This window comes from Oreochromis niloticus, linkage group LG19 (genome assembly GCF_001858045.2).
Source record: "Oreochromis niloticus isolate F11D_XX linkage group LG19, O_niloticus_UMD_NMBU, whole genome shotgun sequence".
Lineage (NCBI taxonomy): Eukaryota > Metazoa > Chordata > Actinopteri > Cichliformes > Cichlidae > Oreochromis > Oreochromis niloticus.
In genome coordinates, this window is record NC_031983.2 from 10,715,124 (window position 1) to 10,727,322 (window position 12,199).

General features: G+C 41.2%; 1 protein-coding gene across 4 annotated transcripts in view; it reads left to right on the forward strand.

The window, feature by feature from the left end:
• Nucleotides 1–12,199, forward strand: part of eml5 (EMAP like 5) — a 47,835-nt gene that overhangs the window by 33,833 nt on the left and 1,803 nt on the right. For 2 of the 4 annotated variants that reach the window (XM_019349158.2, XM_003453060.5), the window contains 15 exons: nucleotides 33–47; nucleotides 2,567–2,575; nucleotides 4,773–4,851; nucleotides 5,935–6,064; nucleotides 6,149–6,247; nucleotides 7,721–7,741; nucleotides 7,970–8,143; nucleotides 8,220–8,428; nucleotides 8,625–8,782; nucleotides 8,988–9,102; nucleotides 9,422–9,610; nucleotides 9,714–9,886; nucleotides 10,550–10,712; nucleotides 10,791–10,894; nucleotides 10,978–11,131. In XM_019349158.2, coding sequence (XP_019204703.1) covers nucleotides 33–47; nucleotides 2,567–2,575; nucleotides 4,773–4,851; nucleotides 5,935–6,064; nucleotides 6,149–6,247; nucleotides 7,721–7,741; nucleotides 7,970–8,143; nucleotides 8,220–8,428; nucleotides 8,625–8,782; nucleotides 8,988–9,102; nucleotides 9,422–9,610; nucleotides 9,714–9,886; nucleotides 10,550–10,712; nucleotides 10,791–10,894; nucleotides 10,978–11,131 — 1,792 coding nt within the window. Of the gene's footprint in view, nucleotides 1–32; nucleotides 48–2,566; nucleotides 2,576–4,772; nucleotides 4,852–5,934; nucleotides 6,065–6,148; nucleotides 6,248–7,720; nucleotides 7,742–7,969; nucleotides 8,144–8,219; nucleotides 8,429–8,624; nucleotides 8,783–8,987; nucleotides 9,103–9,421; nucleotides 9,611–9,713; nucleotides 9,887–10,549; nucleotides 10,713–10,790; nucleotides 10,895–10,977; nucleotides 11,132–12,199 lie in introns of those variants that run through there. The other 2 variants (XM_005476938.4, XM_025901101.1) reach the window with 2 other exon arrangements.

Consider the following 12,199-nt stretch of genomic DNA (forward strand, 5'->3'; position numbering starts at 1 on the left):
TATCCTGCTCCATTATTTTATTCCACTTGAAGACAAGGGGTAGTCAGGTAAGTTCTTGTAATTATATAGAGAGATTTTGCTATAGCAATAAGCATACGCACATAGGCAAACTGTATGTAACAAGAATTTAAAAAAAGAAAGCGTGGCCTTGATCCCATTACATGTTTTCACACATTCACCATAATCCTTAGTTTTTGTAGACATTACCCATCTGAGATGACCAATATTAACTTTACTCATATAGCAGCTCTGAAATAAAGATTATAAACTCTTTGACAGACAAGCAAAAAGCAGAACACCACATTCAAACAGGAAGTTGATCTTTAAGGCCACAAAAGGATCAAATTAAAAGGTTAATATAAGGAAAATCGGATGGCAAAATGCACAAATCAAATTTTCATTCCAAAAAGGAGCAACAGTTAAAACACAAGAAAAGATAGGATTACATAAAAGCTGTGCTACAAAAATATGCTTTAAGAAGTGATTCGAGGGAAATCTGCAAGCCTTATCTTTCAAGTCAGGTCATGCTATATCCAAGCAAAGCATTATCACCTTTAGAGTTAAGCTTTGAATCTAGAGTGGCTCCTCTTGCGAATCTGAGAATCTTAACATTTCTGCCGTGCAGCCTGGGGCACGACACAGACATGTGTTAAATGTTATCAATAAAAATGTTAAAAATGGAAAGAAGCCAGAGTTGGGGTAATGTCCTAAAACCAGTGAGACGTTTGACTTGATGCTGATTCTGAACTGGTTGTAGGCGGGAGAGTGAGGAGCGAGTCGCTATAGTGAAGCCTTAAGAAAATGTGAAAAAGTGCAAAATGAATAACTTTTCCCAAGTCAGAATTAATGTAAGAAAACAAATGGCTAAATCAGTAGGAAAGGATGTGATTGAGTGCGACGCTTTCATGTGAAAAAAGTGCAGATACACCTGGCAAATTCACAGCAAGCCATATTTGTCTTGTCTTCGACGTAATCTATATCTAAAATCGTAAAATGTTGAAGGTGATAAAAACAAGAAACAGGCTTCATATGGCAATATGCATAGGGATACAAGCAGGGATCAAAACGCAAACATCAGAAGCACAAAGAAACAAACATGACAAAGATGGATGAAGTAGGACTATATGCAGAGGTGATTGACAGACACAGGTAGGAAACAAGAAACAGGTAAAGACAATGAGGGTGTGGCACACAGTCATTAAAGAAAAAATTGGAAATAAAAGCAAAAATGATAAATGGACTTGGACTTATAAAGTTCTCTTTTACTCTAATTGAACACTTGAGAACTTTTAAGTACAAGTCACATTCACCCATTCATGCACACATTCATGCACACATTCATACAGCGCTTTCTTCTATGGACTTATGCACTCTAACACACACACACGCACTCATACAGATGAAGTGAGGCCAAGTTGGGTTGGTATCTTGCCCAAGTACACTGAAGCAGGACATCTGAGAAAACCAGCTATCAAAGACAACCATAAATAACCAAAAGACAAATAAGTATTGCTGAGACATGAGCATGTACGGAGCCCTGCAAGGGACATTGGAGAAAAAAACTGTAAAGCACTGAGTTAATGTCTTTGTTGTTGATGCCAAGCTCACAGTAAAAATCTCTGAATCTCTCTGGCAGGTGTGTGACTTCCATCTCTGTGGTTATTTCCCAGGTTTCAGTACTGATTTGAAAGTGCATGGACTTAAATGAAAAACTTTTGCGCGATCTTGCAAAAGTATATCTTCAATTTTTCCTTCTCCTGTGTCCCTTGTAGGGCTCCTTAAACAGGAACACCAAACATGGTAAAAAAAAAAAAAAAATGATGAGAGAATACAGAAGAGTGCGAGAGAAGGAACATAAGCAAGACAGAGAAACACAAGAAAATTAGAAAGAATCACAATAAAAACAACACATCGACTGATGATCATGTTCATTTTCTTTCTTGTCTGGAGTTCATGTTTGAAAAAACCTGGACAAATTATATCCCTGTTTTGGGCGTTCTCACTACCAGGAAAACTGGGGCTCAAAGTTAAATAAGACATTGAATTATTTTGCTGCAGTGTCCTGTCCTCGTTCGTAGTCATCGCAACAGAATCTGAACAAGTAATACTAAATCTTTTTAACAGTCAGAGACTTGGGGAGAAATGGGAGGATTATAGTGATATCAAGCAATAAGAAATATTAACATTATACATCATCATCCCTTTAAAAGTCTTTTTAAAGATCGGTTTCTTATTGTTCCAGATCATGGATTATGAACTTTCCCACAATTATAAAACATCTCGAATGCATCACCGACTGTTGGTGCTTCAGATTTGTTCTTTCACAGATTGATTGATTTATTTATTTTTTTGACATCGATGCAACCAACCACGCAGCATCTTCTGGGCAGCGGTTGTCATAGAAATGGACTTTGGTTGTCATGGTTACACGGCGGCACTGACTCTTGTATTTTATATCCTCAGTGGCTGAGGTGTTGCTTTGCACGTGTCCGCCTGGCAGCAGTGAGCACTGTGGGAAACCTTTTTTTCTAACTCATGTTTTTTCTTTGTCATTGCTGCCATGAAGAGGATCGAGGTAAGCTCCTCATTGTGTTTTTCTACTCTTCGTTTTCTCCTCGCTATCGCTTTTCTGGTCTTTTTCAGAAATTTTAAAAGAAAATAAATATTATCAGTCTTTTTCAAGTGCGTTCACAGCCCTCTTTTGCACAACTAATCTGACCTGTATTAACTACCGTTTGTTCATATAAAGTTACAGGAGTTGGCTTGTAGAAATCTGCTGTTTTTGGATTGTTGGCGGTCCTGCTCTGACCTCTTGCCTCTTACCCTTGACCTCAAACTTGCACAGAATTTCAAGCGAAGCCTAACTTTTAATACACAGCAGGAGTTTCAAATATTTCAATATTGGCTCACCAACAAGTCTAATTCAGCCTATTGGATGGCTCTGCAAAGTGTGGAAACTGCAGTAACGTCATTAATTACACCACTGCTCCCTGTGTGGGGATGCTAGCTTTACTTTTCCATAGTTTGAACTGTGAATAAATACTGCTATTGTTCAGTCACTAAATCTCAAAAAGTGCACTATACTAAGATATATTTTTAAAATTGCTTTTATTTTACTTGCCATATTTCAGACATTCATCTAGTTTATAAAGGGATTTTTAAAGTTTGCGAAAAAGAATAATACATTTTGTCCGAGTGGGGTAAATTGTGTCTTTCATTTGGGTTTGTGTTTCAGCTTTTTTAAACTCTTTGCTGTGATTCAGGTGAACATTATTAGAATTCTGTTACTTACTAAAAACAGAAAATTTGGTGGGATGTTGTGATTGAAACTGAATTGAGTTTGACAGCCCTGATTTAAAGAAACACAAGAGCTGAATTTCCAGCGCCTCCAGCTCTACATGAGTAGTTTTCTATTGGAGTTTTGTTTAGTTGTTTTCATCGCCCACAGGGTTGTGCAACATGAATTTGTCTGCCAGGGTGAGGCTATCGTTGCAGTGACATCCTGGGACATTTGAGGGGTGACCATTCAGTGGAAATGACCTGAACCGTGCTTTGGTCACGCCAACACAACTTTCCGCATCATCAGCCCCATTTCCCAGATTCCCAAGCAACTTTTGTGCTCACTGGAGGAGATCCAGCACACTTCGCATGGGAACAAAAGAGGGACAGAACAGGACCTCAGAGAGATCTAAAAATAGCAGCCAAGCTGAAAGCTGTCAAGAGAAGCCTGAAGAGATGATCCTGAAGGGGAAATCATCCAAATTTAAACCAGGAAACGATTTCTGTTTTGTCAAACCCCTGCATTAAAAAACGAGTCTGTCTGTCACCTAAGTGTGCTCGAGGCAAACGAGGCAAGGATTAACAAAGTCCTTAGGATAAGATTCTTCATTGTGCAAACTTTTGTATGCACAAAATAATGAAGAATGAACAGGTCTAACTGTTGGTTTAGTCCCACATTATGGAAGCATAGTGATGGCATTCCTATGACTATTAAAGTAACATCAGTAATATGATCAATGCACTGAATTGATGTCATGCCACTGTGTTCATATATATTCATGGTTTTTATGGCAGTAGTTACTACTGACCACACATGTTTATTACTCCTGAACTCCAGTGCTTTCATTTGGTGGTGTTCAAGACGTTCATTTGTCCTGGATACTAAACCTGTCGTGAGCCTCTTTAACTTAATTTATAGCATTCATTCTGTTCTTCACACACTACAATAACTTTTGAACTGTGATGGATCGTGAGCCAGTTGAGCTACTACGTCATTGATATTCCAGTTTATTTTGTGTTTCAGCTCTAAAACAGTAGAGAGGCAGCTTGCTTTTGATATTAACCACTAATTACTAAAATATACTATAAGAAGTGTAGTGAAGTTCTTAGGTGGAACCAGTTGCTGACACAAGTTAATCATTTTTAAAAAATGCTTGAGGAAGATGACTCGTCGATCTGAAGCTAGACTGAGTACGCACCAGGGAGAAGGCTAATAAGACAGCAGTAAATTAAATCAGACAATAATGAAGGCACGATTGGAAACATAAGCAGGAAACTTACCCTGAAAATTAAACAGGAAGTAAGTAAAAGTGATAAAGAAGAGCTCACACAGCCAAATACAGGAGACACAGAGTGCTGTGAAGAGTAAGCAGTGTTATATTCGTGTAACAACCATAGTGCAATGATCCTTATTATGTTCGTCATCATCATTATTACTGTCAGCATGAAAAGCAGCTCTACGGCAACTCTCTTATCGCAGCTGTCTGTTTCAGGCCTCCTGTCAGCAGAGCGCTGCCACAGCCAGAGAAGCTGCAGACCAACAATGTCGGCAAAAAGAAGAGACCCATCGAGGTAAGGACCTGATGTCAAGGGTGCTGGTTTCATTTGAACCCTGGCAGGGGTGTGGTGATCGTCACATGGAAGATTTTGAGTGTCAATCACTAATTTTCTCGCATTGCAGTTCTTTTCCTGCATGGATTCATTGTGAAAATGAATTTATTAAATAAAAAATTGGGCACCAGCTAACAGGCATTCCAGCCGTCTGGACTTTCATACAATTAATCTCATGTAATGTAACACACGTGTAGGTGTGATGCACTCTTTTGTGTTTTATTTTTGCCTGGTTTCAGATTGGAGGGTAAAAGATTAATGAGTTTCCAGTTGTGCCAGATATTTTCCTTTTGCTTGGGGATATTGATAAGTACATTTATTTTGATTTATTACCCCACTGAAATGTCACAGCCGTTATGTGTTTCTGTGAGATTTCGGCTCGTGCTCTCTGTTCTGGGATGTTTTTTAGGAAATGTGTGCACCTCAACTAGGATGCAGGCTGAAAACAAGGTCAGGGAACAATATGTTAAGATTTGCATCAAACTAGCAGCAACACTTTAAAGCTTGGAAAACGCTTTAAAACAAACAGTACAACTTAATTCAGATGTTTTGAGAAAAAAGGTTTTATTGTCACATGATCTCCTGTTACCTTCGTGGTTAACAGGCTGTGTGCCCACAGGTTCAGAGAGCTGCCACAACCCCTCTTAACTGTTTTATCAGAGGAGACAAATGCATGCATTCTAAATATTGAAGGACACATGTCCCCTGCATCCACTGAAATCTACACTCATGCCTCATATTCTCACCTGAACACATTAATACAGATACACAGATGATGTATTTATGTAGACCCAAGAAGGCTTGTCTGTCTTAGATTAGTAGATGATTGAGAATGCTGTTTTCTAATGTGATTATTTCAGCCAAAGACACTGCATGCTCATCCTCAGTCCGCATAGCCTCTCTGTGGATGAGGATGATGATGACGCTCTAATTGAATGATGGCGATCTTCAGTGAGCAAGCTGGCCCTGAAGATCTTGGTTGTCATGGCGTTAACCTTTCTGACTTTCAGATCGCCTTTTTTTTTTTCCCCGACTCTCCCACAGGAACTGGTGTTAGAGCTGGTGTTTGGTTACCGTGGCAACGACTGCCGCAACAACGTGCACTACCTGAATGAGGGGACTGACATAATCTACCACACGGCCTCCGTCGGTATTGTCCTCAACTTGACGACCTGTAAGTCGGCAGAAGATCGACTAAACCATCACAGCAAAAATTTCACGTATTTAATGTAATGTGTGTATGTGTGTATTCACACAGCCTGCCAAAGTTTCTATGTGGAACACAGTGACGACATTTTGTGCCTGACCATCAATCAACACCCCAAATTCCCCAACGTGGTGGCAACTGGCCAAGTAGGTATGTTTGTGAAAAGTCGCCCTCCTGTGTCAGCAGCTGCTTCTTTCTCTAGTCTCTGTCCTGTGTTGGATTACCATACATCCCCCTCTTATAAGCTCATCAGCACAATCAACCAAATCTCCAGATCACCATTTTTAAAACATGACTACAGATGAGGACAACATTATTAGCACTACTATGAAATTTTACATTTTTGTTGAAGTTTTTCCAATCCCACTTGAAAAAGCATAATGCCAAAATATAAAAGAAATCAGTTTAGACTTGAGAAAACATGTCAAGAAGTGGAGTGAGAAGCGTCATCAAGAAATTCAAAGGAAGCCACGTTGTACAGAACAAGCCTGGCAGAGTAAGGAAGAGACAGATTTCAAAGACTCGTGGGAGATGTGCCTAAAGACCCCAGAACAACTGCCAAGACTTGACTTAGCCGAGTCATTCTCCAGAAGACAATCACTAGAGCTCTGCAGAGGAATGGACTGCGAGGTTGGAGAGCAAGAAAACTCCACTTCTGCAGAAGAGACACCTTCAAGTCAAACTGAAGAACAACCTGCAGAAAGATTATGGATACTGGAAGTGTGTCCTTTGATCATATGAGATGAAACTAGAGCTCTTTGGACCCAGAAGCTGCTTATGTTTGGAAAAAGAAGGGAGAGGCCTACAACACAAAGAACGCCATCCCCACCGAAGCTGTGTGGATGCTTCAGTGTGTCAGGAACTGGGAATGGGGTCAAGGTGGAAGAAAATCATGACGGAAGATGGAAAGTAAAGATTTGGGAAGAAAACAGCAAAAGCAGCAAAAGTGTATCTGGGTCGTTGCATTGTCTTCCAATACGACAACAACCCAACACATACATCACTCCTGGTGATGAACTACCTCCGGGAGGACAAGGTGTTAATTACGGACCTGCACAAAGCCCTGACTTGAATCCCACTGAAAATCTGTGGGGTGAACCGGAAACTACTGTTCACGTCAGAAGATCATTAAAGCGAGATAAGCTGATTTCCACAAGAAGAATGCGCTCCGATTTCAGGAGACGTGTGAGACTTGATGAAAACTACAGCAAACGACTGCAGGCAGCAAAATCCAGCAAAAACGATACACAAATAGCATCAGAGGGGTAATAATTCTGACCCTTGTAGTTGTTAGCTTTTGTAAAAGTTTGAAAAAGCTGTGTTAAAAACTTAGCACTTAGGGAAGTACTTCAAAAAAATGACACTTTCAAAGTAAGGCTACTAATTCTGTCCTCATCTGTACCTGTATGAATTTATTAAAAGTATATTTTTCTATCACATTTTCTCACATCGTAAAAGAGAAGTGACAAAGAGTTGTGACAGGATAACTGATCTCATTTTAATTTGGAGATCACTTTTGTTAGCTAGTTTAAAGGCTAATGGTTTTGTTGAAGTTTTGGTTACCACTGCTGCTCAAAAGCCATGTTTTTGTCAATAAAAGTGTTTTTTTATTTTGGTTTACAGGTGATATCGGTGACATGTCAGGTAAGAGTTTAAACATTCAACAACTGTTAAGGATCTGACCACTAAGTATGTGAAGTCACTGCCATCTAGTGGCAATATTTACCTTCACAAAGTTGCCAAATAAGAATATGAAATTTGTAGAGAGCAGTGTATAAAAAAAAAGAACTTTCAGGAATAGAAAATCGTATCTAAAGGTGTAATTAAGAATTAAGAATAACTGTGATAAAATGTCTGTTTGCTTTCCCTTAGCCACGTCTCCGTCTATCCATGTGTGGGATGCCATGACCAAGCAGACGCTATCGGTGCTACGCTGTTTCCACGGCGGTGGGGTTTGTTCTGTTAGTTTCAGTGCCACAGGAAAACTTCTGCTGTCTGTGGGCCTGGATCCCGAACACACTGTCACCATCTGGAAGTGGCAAGAAGGTACGAAAACAAAAAAGCACTTCCCTGATTTTGCTCCTGGGATTTTCACTGACAGAACAAACACGCTTGCTTTCAGGTGCCAAAGTGGCCAGCCGGATAGGTCACACCCAGAGGATCTTTGTGGCCGAGTTTCGGCCGGACTCAGACACACACTTTGTGTCTGTGGGCATCAAGCACGTGCGTTTCTGGACGTTAGCTGGCCGAGCTTTGCTCAGCAAGAAAGGCGTGCTCAGTACCCTGGAGGACGCTCGGATGCAGACCATGCTTTCTGTAGCATTTGGAGCTGTAAGTTAATCCCGTGATGCCTGTTCTGCCTCCAATTTTAACACGCTGTTTGTTTTTACCGCGTGAATCAGGTCTAATAATATTTACAGCTCAACAGATGCCACACTGTATGCTTGAATGTGCTGTGAACTGTTTTTGTGCTGCTTGCTCTGCTCTCTTAGGCCACTAGATTAGTGCAGATTTGTTTTCTTTTCAGAATAACTTGACATTTACAGGTACCATAAGTGGGGATGTGTGTGTGTGGAAGGAACACATTCTAGTAAGAATAGTGGCCAAAGCTCATACGGGCCCCGTGTTCACTATGTACACCACACTGAGGGACGGCCTCATCGTCACCGGAGGCAAAGAAAGACCGTAAGTTCTTCTTTGTTACATTCATGTGTTTTATTCCATATTAGTAAGATGTCAGGAGTAGATGGTGGATCTGGTTTCAATTTGAGGAAACACCTAGCAGGAAATAATATTAAACCTAATGTTTAAAAATGCATATTAACTGGATTAAATACATGTAGGTATTTAAGATATGAATGAAAGAGATTCCCACGGTCATTTTCCACAGGTCAAAGGAGGGCGGTGCTCTGAAGCTCTGGGATCAGGAGCTGAAACGGTGCAGAGCCTTTCGGTTAGAAACCGGACAGATCATAGACTGTGTTCGCTCTGTATGCCGGGGAAAGGTAGGTCACAAATCGCACGGTGCTGCTGATTCAGATGACTTTCTTTTTAAATCATCATCAAGACTCGGTTCACAGCTTTCAAGACCCAAAAAATAAAACCCTCCTTAATTATGCCTTCACTTTTCTCAAGACCAGACTTGTTTTGTAAATGCTGACGTTACCACTGTTTCCGTGATAATAGTTATCTGATACATCATAACTAAAAAAAATATGACAACGGTTTTCAGATTTGAAGTCGGCAGGTGAAATTTTTTTAAGTGCAGGTGAAAGAATCCCAGTAGCAAAATGCTAACCAGTGTTATCTCTTTTGATGTGCCAGGGTAAAATCCTGGTGGGGACCAGGAATGCAGAGATCATTGAAGTAGGAGAGAAGAACGCAGCGTGCAACATCCTGGTGAACGGACACATGGACGGACCTATATGGGGTTTGGGCACGCATCCTTCTAGAGACGTGTTTCTGTCGGCCGCAGAGGATGGCACTGTTCGTCTGTGGGACATCCCAGAAAAGGTCAGGTCTTACGTTGAACAGAGCAGCCTCAGATTTACATCGGCTTGTCAAGAAGTTAACAGAAATTCTGTGCTGGTTTTTCATCGCTTTGTCGGGGGAACAGAAGATGCTGAATAAGGTGAACCTGGGCCACCCGGCGCACACCATCAGCTACAGTCCTGAGGGAGACATGGTGGCCATCGGCATGAAGAATGGAGAATTCATCATCCTGCTGGTCGCCTCACTCAAAATCTGGGGGAAGAAAAGGGACCGGCGTTCACCTATTCAGGATATTAGGTAATGATAGCACACGAAGCACGGTCAAACTTTCCTTCAGTAAAAACTTTTTAGTGTGTCTAAAAATCTTTTCTTATTTATAAAAGAACATTTTTGTAATCAGGAAGGACGTTAGTGAGGTGGAGCGTCTTGCCAGTTTTGTCATTATTTATACCCTTCAGCAGCCACTGCCAAAAAATGATCAATTTTTAGTTTCAAGCTCCCGACAAAATGTTTGTGTAGATTTCAAAGGATTAGGGCTGAAGTCAGCGAGTGCCAGCTGGATATGGATTAAGAGTAAGACATTTGTCTGGGACACATTATGATTTACACTGTCCAGAGCAAGGTTAACTAAAACTAAACCAAAAACTAAAATTAGATGTGAAAAAAGGCATTTTAGTCAACCAAAAACTGAAACTTTGTGAATTAGAAAACTAAAACTAAAGTCAAATATAATCCTTAGTTTTAGTATCTGTCAAATATTTTATTACAACTTGCCTCATGAGTCACTGAAAGACACATTTATTGAGACTCTGGATGTCTACAATAGCATGCCACACTATTGATGTTATTTGTCACTGTGATATGTTGAATGAACCATCTAAACTGAAGTATACCCCAACTCTCCTTGGCGTACTGTTAAACAAATCTGAGGAGACTTTTAATTGATCTCCTCCTTCGCAGGTTCAGTCCAAATTCTCGCTACCTGGCTGTGGGCTCCAACGAGTGCGCCGTTGACTTCTACGACCTGACGCTCGGCCCGCAGCTGAACCGCATCAACAGCTGCAGGGACATCCCCAGCTTTGTGATGCAGATGGACTTTTCTGCCGACAGCAACTACGTCCAGGTGTGGAGGGCTCATTAGGAGGAGAGAGTGAGACGCCGGCGTGCTGATACTTCTCTAACCTGCCATGTCTTTAAACAGATATCCACGGGTGCTTATAAACGGCTCGTGTACGAGGTGCCATCTGGGAAGCAGGTCACAGAACAGTCTTATATTGACAGGATCACCTGGGCCACCTGGACAAGGTGAGGGTCACACTAATAAGAGTAACAGAAGGCATCCTTACTTATTTGGAAGCTAAGGAAAATGTCACTGTGTGTGTACCCAGTGTCCTTGGGGACGAGGTCGTAGGGATCTGGTCCCGTAACACTGACAAAGCAGACGTCACCTGTGCCTGCGTGTCCCACTCGGGCCTTAACATCGTCACGGGCGATGATTTTGGGATGGTAAAGCTGTTTGACTTTCCCTGTCCAGAGAAATTTGTAAGTACGATTGCATAATTTTATGATTGCGATTGTGTTTGATGTATTAGGGCAGCACCTGTTTTCTACTCCCGACATTTTTCTGGCAGTTTTAGTAACCCTTTGGGACATTTTTAGGTATTTTTTTGGCGATCTCTGCTGCTCACCTAAATTCCAGTCTGTGTCTCCGACGCCCCCTAGTGGCAATAACAAACAAAAAAATAGTAATACATGCAAACCTTATGTCTGAGGGGATCAGTGAGATAAATGGGCTGAAAGAAGTGCACTGGCTCTACTAATTCTTGTCAGAACTATCACATTTTTCAACAATAAAAACTTTTTATTTGATGCCACAAATCCATGTAAAAGTGACACTTTGCTAGTAGCCTTCAGAGCTGCCTCAGTTCCTTGTGGCAACAAGGTGTTGGAAACATCTGCAGAGATTTTGGTCCATTTTGATACGATTGCATCTCACAGTTGCTGCAGATTTGTTGGATGCACCTCCATGATGCAAATCTCCTGCTCCACCACATCCCAAAGGTGCTCTGTTGAATATAGATCTGGTGACTGTAGAGGTCACTTGAGTACAGTGAACTCATTGTAATGTTAAACAAACCAGTTTGAGATGATATGAGCTCTGTGGCATCGTGTGTTATCCTGCTGGAAGCAGCTGTCAGAGGATAATGACACTGTGGTCATAAAGGGATGGACGTGGTCAGCAGCAATACTGAGGCAGGCTGTGGAGTTTAAACGATGCCCATTTGGTACTAAGCAGTCCAAAACGTGCCAAGAAAATATCCCCCCACACCATTACAGCAGCAGCAGCCTGAACTGTTGATACAGGCAGGGTGGATCCATGCTTTCATGTTGTCTATACTAAATTCTGACCCTACCATCTGACTGTCGGAGCAGAAATCGGGACTCATCAGACCAGGCGACAGTTTTCCAATCTCCCATTGTCCTATTTTGATGATAGAAGCTACCACCAAGTTTGTTTTTCTGTTGATGTGCTGGTTCAGCATGAAGGTTCAGCATGAAGGTTCAGCATGAAGGTTCAGCGTGTCTTCAGAGATGCTTTTATGCACTTTA